Here is a 14,314-nt window from a genome sequence, read left to right on the forward strand (position 1 = left end):
GTCTAAAACCCAATCATTAGTCCCAGCTAGAACTAGAGACACTGAATAAAAGGGATTTGACATAAGTGTTGAGTTACAAAATTCTCGTTGATTTAATAGGTTTACTCCAACTTGGATTAGTGATTGGATTTAGGCTAGTATGGACTATTTTTAGCCACTTTAGATTTATAACTGCCCCTGCAACAGATATACAGTCATCCCTCCTTTTGCTGACTTCCCGTTCGCGGTTTTGAATTTTTGTGGATGGGAAGCCAGGGGGACAAAATGGCACACCTACAATTCACAGGCAGAGCCGCACGCAGGAGCGTTCGGCCATTAAAAACACATGTTGACAGGCAACTTGAAGGCACATACATACACAGAGCTTTACTCTATGTGCTCCATGAACACTGAAGAGTTCAGTTCATTTCTTTCTAGCCGGAGTAGACCCATGAAATCAGGCTATATGTCAGAAGAAGGAATTGGCAAAATCACCTCTGAATATTCCTTGCCTAACAAAACCCTATGAAATTTATGGACTCACCATAAGCCAACAGGCAACTTGAAGGCACACACACACAACCAACATGTGGAGGGGCTCTTTCACACTACATGGTTAAAGGACTATGATTCCACTTTAACTGCCATGGCAACCTCTGTAGTATCCTAGGATCTGTAGTTTGGTGAGTCTTTAAAGCTTTCTGGCTATCTAAGTACTTTCCCCTAAACTGGACATCCCAACATTCCCAGGATGGAACCTATAATTTTTTCGTGTGAAAAGGTCCAAGAATTGTATGTGATGGGAAGCACTGATATTTGAAAAGTTATTCATGACCTTGACACAATAAAATAGGTTTGCTGTCTGTTTTGAATTTTAATGAACGGTCCCTTACTTAGTAAGATTATAACTAAGATTACAATTAAATCCTACCTTGCTTTAAAAAGGCAAGATGAGAGTAAAGATATATTTACAACAGATGCCCTCCATTACTACAGAGCAGAGAAATCTATTTTTTAGAGTATACTTCCCTGAGGAATTCTGGGAAATGTAGTCTGGACAGTAACTTTTCGGAGCTCTGCTCTGGCAGCACTTTCTGCCACATCCAATGTCCCTTCAGTTGGCTCTGTACCTATCTGTGGACAGGGGACCATTGTCTTATTCCACCTCCCCATTTCTAAAGATGAAATTCTGCACATGCTCTTTTTGTTTTGCTCTTTGCTAAAAGAGGAAGAAAGTAGTTGCTCGGTAGTTCATCACAATACTCAGCTTTTCCACAGAGGAAGTGTTTGGAGACTCACTGTCTGTGGCCGACTTTCTGTCTCTATACAAGTCAACGAATCTTGTTGGCAAGCCAAAATACCTTTTTCATTTTTAGACCTAAGCAAACCACAGTCTTGATGCCACAAACAGTATCTTCATTGCTGCATCTTCATTGACAAAATAGCTTCCCCACGTTCCACAGCAGCTTTTCCTGGGGCTTGACAGCTGGAGGAAAGGCTGGGCAGAGTGTGCAAAATGATAGAAAATAGTTTCCTGTGTCCCATCCCAAAAGAGACAAACTTGTTTGAATGACACTAACCAAATGCCACCCATAGTTTTATAAGAGGGATCATTCAAAACAATATATTTTCCCTGCAGCTATACTCCATATACCCACCATATGTTATCAGGACCAGGCCAGTCCCACCATTAGGTGGACTAAGACAGCTACTTCTGGCAGCAGGTGCTGGGGTCAAGAATGTAAATGCTTTCAATTGTTCCTCCTGAGCCCCCAGCCAGTGGAAGATAAGGGCACCTTGGGCCAACCCTGCATGAGTGAAACACAGGCAGCACAAGGTGTGCCTATACAAGGGCCCTGATCCACAGAAAGCCCTTGTCACACAAAGCAACATGGTGGTGAACAGAAGAGAAATAAGACCCCCTTCAACAACCACATATAGCACTCATGCAGCCTCCTTCCACAGAGATTTCCATATGCTCTAAGCATGTGCATCTCTGGCAGCTCTGTTTCCCTCCAGGTACTGTAGCAGATACTCCTCTCCCTGGAATGAACTGGGACTTTTCTGTGCTTTGCAAGTAATTAAAGTGAGGAATAAACCGCAACCACTCAATTCTGGCTTGTGGAGCATGCACAGAATATCTTCAGCTCTTACCTTTATCCCATGGCCAATTTCATCCAAACTGCTGAAGTTCAGAGGTTTACGATAATATGCCTCCAAGGGCTCAAGATGTTCAGGGTAGATGATTTTCTGATAGTGTGGAAAGGTCTTGCAAATGGTAAGAGATCCAATCTCTCGGCGGGACACTTTCTCTTTGTGTATTTCCACCACCTGCAGACATTGTCAGGAAAACATCAAGAGGCCTAGGCCTATGAGGCTCAGCCAGGTCAGCCCCAAATCTGTTTCACAAGATGGCAACACTAAGGCAACCCTATCATGGGGTTTTCTTGGCAAGATTTGTTCAGAGGAGCTTTCCCCTGCTGCTCAGAGAATCTGACTTGCCCAACCCCATGGGTTTCATGGCCAAGCACTGAATTGAACCCTTGTCTTGAGAGTCACAGGTTATTAGCACCTGCCATTTCTGCACTGGGAGGGATGCAGGATGTAAAAGTCGAAAACAGATCCTATCACACTGACCCATCACTGGGCAGCAGGCAGCCCCTGTGCAACCCAGGCTTCTCCAGCTTCTCACAAAGGAGATTTAGATCCCATGTCGCTCCTGGTGCAGAAATGGCATGCGGTAATCTCCACAGTCCAACACTTAAACCACTATGCCACACTGGCTCCCCATATCATTTTACAGGTGGAAATTGAGACACATGTGGTTAGGCAACTTTGTAGTGTAATCTAGATTACAAACATTATCAGTGAGGAAGACCACACAAGCTTGGAGAGGCTGCAGCAATTTGCTTTTGCCAAAAACTACTGGGAAATGCAAGATTCTGCCCCTCTTCTTCTCTCCCCTCTGCTAAGCTAACTGAGGGCAAACTACTTTTGCACTTTGAACTCAGTTTGAAGCAACTGAAGTAAGATGAAAACAAAGAGGGAAAGTGGGAGTAGGAGGGAAAAACTGGGACATTTTGAAAACAGGTGAAAAAGTAGGATGAGCCAGGATTAATAATGACTGCCAAATCAGGACAGTTGGAGAGTATGATGTATAATGCAAATGCACTCAGAAGTTTTGTTTTGTTTGTTTGTTTGTGGAGGACTGACTCCTAGAATTCCCCTGATGAATTCTGGGAATTGTAGAACAAAAAATGCCTTTTCTGAAGCATAATCTAAAAATGTACAGGAATAATTTGCACCTGATTTGACTGGAGATTCAATACCACTTGCCCTACAACAGGGAAAAGGAAAAGCCAACACCATGCTGGTTCCTTTTCTCTCAGAATCAATCTTCAGTGGGCATCTGAACTGGTTAATGTTATACCAACAATGAATTCGTCCTTAGAGAGTAAGCCTTTATTTAGCAAAAGATCATCTTCTATTTGCAAGAGTAAGTTTTGTAAGCTTGCAACAAGTATATTGTGCATTTCAGCTGGCCAATAAAGATATCACTGATGGATGTTTGTTTGTATTTGCAAGAGTAAGTTACTGGAAGAGTTGCAAGGAATTCCAAGGTGGACCTTAAAAATAACCTTTTTCCCCTAGACACGACTCCTAGAATCCTGCCAATTAGGAAATAAGGAGAATGGTAATCTCCAAAAATAACTTTTCCAGCTATGTTCCAAAGTTTGCAGGAGTACAAAAACAACACAACATTCAGAAATATACACAAAGGGTCCTTTCAAACTACATAAGTATACTGCTATGATGCCACTTTATCTTACCATGGCAACATCATGTGGAATCCTTGGATTGCCAGTTTAGGGATGGGTCTGAGCCAGTGTGGTGTAGCACATTGAATTTGAGTGTTGGACTACTCTGGTGACCAGGGTTCAAATCCCTTCTCAGCATGGAAACTAAGTGGGTGACCCTGTATAGGTTATACTCTCTCAGCCTCAGAGGAAGACAAATGCAAACCCTCTCTGAACAAATCTTGCCAAGAAAACCTGTGTTAGGTTCACCTTAAGATTGCCATAAGTCATAAATTACTTGAAAGCACACAACAACAACAAAACATGAAATTCTCTGCCAGGGAAAGGGCACTATATCAAAGCCCACCCCAGACAGCTCAGTGAGTATTGCACGCACTGCAGACACAAAACAATGACTTCATGTAAATTTAAGGACAGGGACCTGAACATGTTAGCTTTCCTTTTCAATCTTCTTTTGTTTCTTCCCAGTTTTATAACATATCTATCATATTGTAAGCACGCAGACAAAACTGTTCTTCCTTGTTTGATTCTAGATCTTGGAAAAGTTACTTTTTGCAAGGCAATTTCCAAAATTTCTTTGCAGTCTAATTAGCGTCCGTGCTGCCTGGGAGAATCAAAGAGTTGTTGTTTAAAATAGTAACTTTTCCGAGCTCTGCTTAATTCCCTTTAGGGCACTTGGGGCATGCTTGTGGTTTATTAATGATAAACAAGCACACCTTTCCTTTAACAGATGATATCCAAGGTATTTGAAAATATCTTGGAGGCATGAGAAGCAAAACTACAATGCATTACATGGCAATTAAAGAGGCACAATGTTGCATTGGTTCATAATGGTCACTTTGAAGAACAATTGTGCCTCTACCCAGTTTGTTTTCTAGTAAAGCTTTAGGGGGGCTTGAAACTGGGTAAGGCAGACTGGCCCAAACTGGTCTTAGGGCTAAGTCTGGGCTCAAATTAGCCCTTGGCCTTTTGCTCCAGGAAAGCAGGACATGAGCTGATGGGGACCTGTGTCTAATCTCTTCCTGACATTGAGATGAAAGGGACGATTTAGTAGCCTATTATAAGAATCTCCAGTGCTGTAAGTCTTTTCCAGTGCTTGGAAAAGTTACTCTATGGCACTATAATTGACAGAATACTCCAGACTACAAATCCCAGAATACCATAGGATGGAGCCATGACAGTTAAAGCAGTGTCAAACTGCATTAATTCTACTGTGTGGCAGCATTCAATTTTAGAGGTCTGGAAAAGTTCCTTTTTGGACTACAGCTCCCAGAATCTCTCAGCTGGTATGGCCATACAATAAGGTCAGAAATATTCAGAGGCATAATCTCTCTCAAGGAAACTTAACATAGATTTTAGAAGTGCCCCGACATAGCAAACAGATAAGTAACTGTTGAAAGGACAGAGATGATTAATCCATTCCACTGACGTTTCCTGATCTATTATGTTTTTCTCTCCTTGTGTTATTATACCCAAGGAAACAGGAAAGCCATCAGGCAGCTCTCCAGACTCTTTCCAGTTAACAGGAAGAGGGATCTGATGTCTGAGAACATTGTGTATAGGTCTATGTGCTTCCTACATTCCATTGGGAGGGAGAAAGAGAGGGAGAGGGAGAGCTAACTTTCCCACTAATTCACAGGGGTTCAGGGTGAGTCTTCTTTGGGCCTTTAGCAATGATCCAGAATGGCATGGCAAGAACCACTAAAAAAAAAAAAAAAAACTTGGACAGTAACCTACAGGTGTTCCCAGCTGGATGCACTTGAGATGTGGTTGGACTATGGCTCCCATCATCTAATCTGGGAATGATGGGAGGCGTATTCCAATGCATCCAAGGGACACCAGGCTGGAACAAGTCCATCTGATCATTCTGTTTCCATACTTGCCTGTTTTATCTGCTGCACTGATGGATGTAGGACCCATTGTGCAAAGTAAATTGAAGTCATGCTTTGCATGTTCAAGGTCCCCTAGGTTCTATCCCTTGTATCTCCACTCATAGAGATGGGAAGATTTTTGCCTGATATCCTGGGAAGATGCTGATTTCCCCAACCTTGTGCCCCTCCAGGCATATTGGACTACAGTCCCCATCATCCACAACCAATAACTGGTGGTTGTGCCAGCCTGGGGCAAGCTGGGATCAAAATTCCAGATTGATTTAAAGCAGCTTCTTATACCTTCCCCAAGGCAGCAAATGACTACTGCTACTGACAAGTCAACCTGGACAAAGTTATTGAAGTTATTTTGACAGCTGGGGCAGAAAATAGAGTATGCACCAGTGTGGCAAGTGCACAATAAAAATAAATCAGTAATGAATATTTTGCTACTCTTCCAGGGAACCCCAAATAAAGCTCTGTGAAGCAGTCACCTCTACATGCTGCATAGTTCTTGGAAAAATTACTTTTTAAACTATAAGTCAGTGGATTTTGCAGGGTGCAATCTTACAAAGTAACTTCGTAAGCTCTGATGATAAAACTCTGGTATTACAGAGCAAACAAATATATAATATTCTTGCCATCTAGTTACAGCATTATCTGGTAGGGCTAGCTGCTCACCAACATCTCAAGTTGAGATTCCCTCCCAGCCATGCTACCAATACACATTTTAATTAGAGATGTCAAGGATTGCATGGGATTCTGCAACCTGAAAATCAGAACCCATGGGGGAATGGTCATATGCCTGCATGCTGCTTCTGTCTTATCTTCACTCAGAAATAAGAGGATATTTCATTTTAATGGCATTTAAATCTGGTTGTCTTTAACAGCCTGGAATGCTGTTGCATGGGACAGAGCTGTGCTTTGAAGCTTTAAAAGCAGTTGCACCGATTAAATTGCACCTGACAAGCTAGGAAGCTGCTATATGGAACAGAGCTCTGCTTTGCTGTCAAGCAGGGTTCTATTTTTGGGTGATGGCCCCTTCCAATGTATTTTAAAAATAAATCTTGCTTTTAGTCCCCAGGACAGAGTGAGCAAAGCATGGCTGTTCTCACTCTGGTCACAGGTCACAATGCAGGAGGCCCAGGAGGTCCCACATCCTTAAAAAATACTGAAAATATTGTGCCTGAGAGAATATTGCTCAGTTTACAGCCTCCTCCAAGTTGTTTTAAAGCAGGGGGAGTATTGCATCCAGACCTGAACAGTTCTCTGCCACATCAATCATACAGATTTCCAGCCAGTAACAGGATCTGGAGTAGAGCTATGTGTCGGATGAATCCCTCAATCCCTCATCCCACCCCAAATGTAATTCTTTCTGGCTCACCTGTGTGATGGAGCAGACATTGGCTTCCACTTGTCGGATATCAGCAGCCTGTAAATCCAGGATTTTGAGGATGTCGCTGGCCAAATTGCTTATTTGATAGGCCACACTGGCTAATGACTGAGTGACAAAACCCATGGTTTCCTCTAGGGCTTTCCGTTTGTCCTGTGCCTAAATTAATTCAGAAGAAGAGAAGGAAGAGGAGAAAACAGAAGTATAGTGAAATACTGGTGGCGGCTTCTCAGGCGTAACACTTGCTGAGAGACAAAACTTTAACTAGGCATGATCTTGCCCTTTGTTTACAGTGTGAAGTTACAAATCTGGGAAAGTGCTTATGGGTTACGTTTGAAGTATCAGGACTTTTTCTTGGTTTTATATTGTGTGTTATGTTATGATGTGGCAAATAAAAACAAAACAAGACCTAATAGATTCAAGGGGCTCCAAAGGACAGTTTGATTCCTCACAAGGCCCAGCAAAAATTTAAATGCAATCTGCCTAAAAGTCAAGAATCATGCCGTTTTAAATGGAGCTTGGAAGTGATGTGACACAATTAAGCCACTTATCTGTAATAATAAATGTGAAGTCAGCTTTAAAAGCAGCTTCATGAGCAGGAATGAAGTTATTTTGTGGGTATAATTTTGCTGATGTGTGCCTTCAAGTCATTTTGGATTTATTGAGACTTTAAAGTGCACCTATCACTGAGTTTTCTAGGCAAGATACCTGGGGGAGAGAGGAGTTGGCTATTACCTTCCTCTGGGGCAGAGAGAGAGTGACTTAATGAGCAATTGTTGTTGTTGTGTGCCTTCATGTAATTTCTAACATATGGCAACCCTAAGGTGACCCTATCATGGAATTTCTTGACAAGATTTGTTCAGGGGGGGTCACCAATGCCTTTCTCTGAGGCTGAGAGAATGTGACCCAGTGGGTCTCGATGGTAAAGCAGGGGTTCAAATCCTGGTCTCCAGAGTCATGGTCCAATATTCAAACCACTTCACCATGCTGGTTCATCTAACTTAAAGCTACTTTAAAACTTACTTTTAGAGAGCATTTTAAGGCACTTTTAGAAGGGGCAAATTTGGCCAGGGCAAGAATTTTTCTGCCCCAGGTCTTATAGACTTATGAAATCCTCCCCTCATCTGAACTTTCTTTGTGTGTGTGGCTTGGCAAACTTGCCTGACTTATCTCATGAACCAGTTGTAGGTGGGGAACTCTGAAACATTTCCAGTCTGCAGCACCTCTCTATCTAGAAAACTTAAAAGATATACTGTATATACACAGGTATAAGTCTAGAGATTTTAGTCAAAAAATTGACCCAAAAACTGAGTTGACTTATCCATGACTCAGTGTAAGTATTATATTTTAACTCTTACACCGAAAAGGGACCATCCCCTGGTAAAACACAAGAGTGTAATCTATCCTGGAAACACTGACCCCCTTCTATTCTCTTATCCATCCAGCCTTTAGGGTGAGCACAAACAGTTACTGTATGTCTGCTGGAATTTTGTAAGTTCTTTGGCATTGTTTTCCTCCTTTGTTACATACCCCTAGGTTTTACTCTCGACTTACCCACGGGTCATATCAAAATCAATAATTTTGGCCCCCAAAACCTGCCCTCGACATATACATGAGGTCGACTTGTAGTCGAGTATATATGGTAATTTAGTGAAACTTGAGCTGAATTTGAGGTTTAATTCAAGCACCCCTTCAACATTTAGCCTCTAAGATGAGCATTGCAGCACATAAACACTCACTTACCCTCTGCTGAGCCAATCCTCAGCTTGTGAAAATTGTTTTTTCTTGTACAACAGTGGAATACTCCTTTAGTCTTCACAGCAGGGGGGTGGATTAAAACAGGGGTGGAGGCCTCCTGGGGTCCTACTCAGGCCCTCTGAGATTTCTCAGGCAGCTACATCCCCTTGACAGCACCCTTTAGTTGTTTCCCAGCTTTTGTTATGGTCTCCCCCCTCCCCATTCTAAATAGCTGAAGTGCCTCACCTAAGGCTAAATTTCTGGCAGTAAGAGCTTAAAGAGAAAGTATGCTGGTATTTTTGGTCCCATGCTTTTGTTCGCCACTGGAATGAAAACTCCAAAGAACACACAGATCACTGTAAAGCAATGTTTGTCAAGAAACTGAAATCTAATCCTTGAGCTAAAAAGATGTTCCCTACCCTTGGACTAGATCAGGGCAAGAAAACGATTAGAGGCTGGAGATAATTTACATCCAGACACCACTAGAGCAGTGGTTCCGATCTTTTGATCCTCCATTTGTTTTGGACTTCAGATCCCAGAAGCTACAGACAACTTGGCAACAGGAATTACAGGAGCTGAAGTCCAAAGGATCTGGAGGACCAAAGTTTGGGAAGCACTATGCTAGAGCATTGCAGTGCAACCAGAGTGAGGTCATGTCACTTCTGGTCAGCATTCAGCTGTATTTTGACCCAAAGAAGGCATGGGGGTGGATGGAAAAGTTCAATCTGCAAGCATTATTGTTGTGTTTGAGACATTTGGGGTTATAAAAAATCAGTCTTCTCTGCTTTCCACATAAATCAGGTGAATGAATTCCCAACTGATTCTTCCTTCAGTACCAAGAAGGGGACAGCACCTTTTACCACACCTGAGGGCAACAGGCTACTTTATGACAAAGCGTATAGAATCATAAAGCTGGAAGAGACCTCAAGGGCCACCCAGAACCCCCTGCCATGCAGAACTCACAATCAAAGCACTCCTAATAGATGACCACCTAGCTCCCTAAGTCACTCCAAATAAGGAGATTCCACCATTCTCCAAAGGAATGTTTTCACTGTCAAACAGCCCTTAATGTCAGGACATTCTTCCTAATACTGAGGTGGAATCTCTTGTCTGTAGTTTGAATCCATTGCTCTGTGTCCTGATCTCTGGGGCAGCAGAAACCAAAACTTACTCCATCCTCAATGTGGCATCCCTTCAAATATTTAAACAGGGCTATCATAACACTTCTTAGCCTTCTCTTTTCCAGGCTAAACATACACAGCTCCCTAAGTCACTCCTCACAGGACATAGTTTCCAGATCCTTCACTATTTTGGTTGCCCTCCTCTAAACAGACCTGGGGAACTTACTTTTTGAATCCTAAGCAGCATTTCTGAGAGTCAAGAAGATAACATTCCCAAGCTCTCTTTTCAGGGTTCAAGAAAAAACAGTGCTGTCTTCCAACAAAAGGGAAGGCCCAGCAGATTCAGGAAGAATGACAGAAGACATCTGCAGCTGCCTCCCAGCATCTGCCACCTGAAGTGGTTGCTTTTATGGCCATAGAGCAGAGTCCTCTGTTGCTGTGACTCACCTGCCCATAGTTGCTCTCACAGTAATCAGCCACTTTGAGCAGATTGCTATAGTTGTCCTTCAGGACCCCCCTTGCACATGGGATGGAAGTCTGCATCAGCTGCTGCAACTCAGACGACATGCTGCCTCCAGTCTGGGCTCCCCACTTCCTTCTGACAGCGTGCGATGTGGTGACTTCAGCAGAGAACAGTTCTGAATCGCACCCAGCTCATGGTGAGAATACACCACACATGCAGGTGCACTCTGGCTGGGACCTCTTTTATACAGTACTTGAGTTGCCTCCTCCTGTGTCAGAGCCAATTCCACCCATCAGTCTTCTTGCTAACACCCTGAGATTTATTGCTGTCCTCCCTGAAAAAGAAAGAAGTGTACATGAGAATTCCTCTGTGGTGTCCACCCTTTTCCATCTCTGGAGTGACAAACATCTCCCTTCTTAGCACACAAGATATGAAAACTTTGTTCAGTCTGTGAGAACAAAAAAAAAAAAATGATGAAAAGTAACTGAGGAAATGTTGAGGGTGGTGACACTGTCAAGAGAGGAAACTTATTATTTTTAGAACCAGACTTGCTTAACTGATTGCAAAGGTGCTGGCTTTTATTGCTACACAAGCCAGGTGGATACTCCTAGGTTAGCTCAGAGTTGGGAATGCTGTTACCTTTTTGGTCTACAGCTCCCAGATTCCCATTGGACATACTGGCTATGGGAATCTAGGAACTATCATCCCCAAAAGTCACTTTTCTGAGCTCTAAACTAGCTTAGTAAATGGATGTGTGTTTGCTGTAGCAGCAGAGAGTTTATCTCTTCCTTGATATTACTTCAGAGCAAATGGAAGTCTCAAGAACCAGCCCAATACTACACTAAATCTGTTGCATCAGGTATAACCCCATTCCCCACCGAAGGGAGAGGATGCAAGAGAGCCTTGAGATGTATGAAGTCAGCCCTGAGTGACCAGATGTCCTTCTTTTCCAGGACATGTCCTGTATTTCAGTCTTCTGTCCAGGAGGAATTCCAAAATGTCCTCCATTTTGAGCATAACAAAGAAGCACATTGAGTAGCATTTGCTGTTAACCTCTGAAAAATGTGGCAGCCTGTTCTTGCTGCAAATAGGGGGATCAGGTGGATCCTTCTAAAGTTCTTTTTTCCTAGAAGCAGCAGACAAGACTTGCCCTAGATCTCAAGTGCACAAGGGGAAAGGGATAGCAATGGGCTGCTTTGAGGACACAATGCAAATGTTGAAAGGGTTTTTTCCCCTTAATTCAGCACAATGGACAAATGAAAAGGATAAATTTGAATGCCAATTTTGTCAAGGGTTTGTTGCTAATAAAGTCCAAATTTTAAGTACTTGTTTTGCTCAGAGTTCTACAAGTATATTGCAAGCCAACAAGGCATTTTCATGAAGATCAGTTCATCAGAAAAATACAGTTGCATGCATAAGACGGTTCACTCTTATCTTGTAATATCCTACATTTTTCTTGAATGTCCTACATTTGCAGTGCCTTGTCCTTATGATATCTGGTCATTCTGGGCCAGATCCACATTCAGCCTCAGTTTTGAGGTGCCAGCTGAGTCTGCTTCCTTCTTCTTTTGCATATGTAGGGAAAGCAAAAGGAAACAAAGGCTATACTGCCACCTTGCAGCACCAGCTCAGTTTATTTTGCACCTTCCTTTGCATGCAGCCATCTCCAAGATGTTGGCTGGAAGAACCCTCACCCTCTAACATCATCTATCTCAAGTGAGGTTACTAGGCAGAAATCCATCATATGCCCTTCCAAAGTTCCCACTCTCTGGACCAGTAGTGGTTCCTGGGTCATTGGGTTTGTGAATCTTCTCCAGGTTTTTAGTCTTGAAGTTTAAAAGAAGTGACCAAGATATTAAACCCTGAAATAGATTTAGTACATTATTCCTTTGAAGTCTGAGTCAGACTTTGGAGTGAATTGATTGCCCTCTGTTTTGCTCACTGCACTTGTTATTGTTCTGTCCCTTCCCGTTGTTTCTGACTTATGGTGACCCTAAGGCAACCCTGTCAAAGGTTTTCTTGGCAAGATTTGTTTACAGGAGGTTTGCCATTGCCTTTTCCATGAGGCTGAGAGCATGTGACTTGCCCAAGGTCACCCAGTGGGTTTCATGGCCCAGCAGGAATCAAACCCTGGTCTCCAGAGTCACAGTTCAACACTCAAACCACTTCACCACACTGGCTCTGCACTGCACTATAAGAATTTAAGAAAGGTTCAATAAGGAGATGTGGGAGAGAAAGTAGTCTGCTATTTGGGGAACTGAACCTTCAGTGTTAGTAAAGCATGTGGTGTTAAGGTTTGTATGCGTATGTGCCTTCAAGTCACCCCATTAATTGTGTGTGGTTTTCTTGGGCAAGGAATATTTAGAGGTGGTTTTGCCAGTTCCTTCCGATGAAATATGGCCTACAACACTTAGAATTTATTGGCAATCTCCCATTCAATAATAATAAAGTTCATCCCCTATTGCTGCCTATGGTAATATGGGTTATGGTGCTGCATATCTGTTAAACTTCTGATTCCCTTACCTGCCACTTCCATTTTAAATTGAACAGTGGAAAGGTAAAGGTAAGGAGATTCTTTAAGCTCCTTCCGATCAGAGGATCGAGAGAGTTTTTTGGATGACATCACAGAAGGGCAGCCAAACCGCACAATAACAGAGCTAATGCATTTTTCATGCTTTCAGACCTCCCTCCCCCAGATTAACCTGAAGATGAAATATACATTTGGGCATAATGCAATGAAGACAGTTCTAAACTAGTCCTTGTTGTTTTGTTGTGTGCCTTCAAGTCACTTCCGAATTAGGGTGCCCCTAATGCAAACCTATCATAGAGTTTTCTTGGCAAGATTTGTTCAGAGGTGGTTTGCCATTGCTTTCCCCTGAGTCTGAGAGATTGTGACTTGTCCATGGTCACTCAGTGAGTTTCATGGCCAAGCTGGGAATCAAACCCTGGTCTCCAGAGTCCAACATTCAAACCTCTACACCACACTGGCTCCTATTGCTCTAAAATATAGGGATTAAGACTTTGAAAGTATATTTAATAGACAGTTCATGCATACTCTCTCATTACATAAGCTGCTGTCTGCTTAACACAGTACCAGATCTAAAAAGCCTCTGCTTGAAGAAGCTTCATAAGGACATTCCAGAGTAATGCCAATCTCAAAGACAGTATTACCATCTAGACATGACTAGGAGGCAAAGGTCCAAGGCCCACATCAGCTGAATATGCAGGAGGATCCCAAACTCAAAAGTACCACATTTTGAACTAAATGAAATATGCATACTTTATTACACCCTCATATGACTAAATGTTCAAAGAAACTATACTACTGCTACAAGGGATAGTAGTAATACAATAGACCTCTCCCCACCACCACCTTCAAATATGAAGACATCTATACTCAGATTTAAAGTGTTTGTTCTTTGTTATACTAATCCACATGTTTGAACACAGAGTCACCAAACTTTGGTGAAGCATCTAACAGGGCCAAATTGAAAGTTGTGATAAGATTTGGGCCCAATCCACAACTTCTTTGGCTAGTTCCCAAACACTTTGGAGTGCTGTGTTAGTTGATGTAGAATGAGCATTTGTTAATTAATTTTGAACCCACTTAATATGAAGACATTGGCGGGTTAAAGACCGCCCGTTTGGGGCGGCCTGTATCCCGCCCTTTCCCCGCCGGATCCGGGCCTCAGCTGGCACAACGGCAGCCTCCGAGGCCCCAATCCGCCACTTTCCAGGCCGCGGGGAAGCGGCAAAAGGCTGCTTCCTCGCGGCCTGGAAAGGGGTGTCCTTGGGGCTTCAAGCCCCAAAGACACCCGACGGTGGTGGGGAGGAGGAAAAAGGGGCCGCTCGGCCCCTTTCTCCTTTGTGTTGCTGGTGCAGCTGTCTAAAGGCTGTGCCAGCGACGCAAACCACAGTAGGAGCTCCATTTCAGA

At 43.0% G+C, this 14,314-nt stretch overlaps 1 protein-coding gene across 6 annotated transcripts in view; it reads right to left on the reverse strand.

The window, feature by feature from the left end:
• The window catches only part of ABI3 (ABI family member 3), a 74,983-nt gene that overhangs the window by 8,419 nt on the left and 52,250 nt on the right, over positions 1-14,314 (reverse strand). For all 6 annotated transcript variants that reach the window (XM_089531703.1, XM_089531702.1, XM_089531704.1 and 3 more), the window contains 3 exons: positions 10,364-10,713; positions 7,050-7,217; positions 2,134-2,310 (listed from right to left, as the gene is read on the reverse strand). In XM_089531703.1, the coding sequence (XP_089387829.1) occupies positions 2,134-2,310; positions 7,050-7,217; positions 10,364-10,483 (465 nt within the window). In that variant the 5' untranslated portion in view covers positions 10,484-10,713. The remainder of the gene's footprint in view (positions 1-2,133; positions 2,311-7,049; positions 7,218-10,363; positions 10,714-14,314) is intronic.

This window comes from Sceloporus occidentalis, unplaced genomic scaffold (assembly GCF_023333645.1).
Source record: "Sceloporus occidentalis isolate IW3139 unplaced genomic scaffold, rSceOcc1.0.p SCAF_7, whole genome shotgun sequence".
Classification (NCBI taxonomy): domain Eukaryota; kingdom Metazoa; phylum Chordata; class Lepidosauria; order Squamata; family Phrynosomatidae; genus Sceloporus; species Sceloporus occidentalis.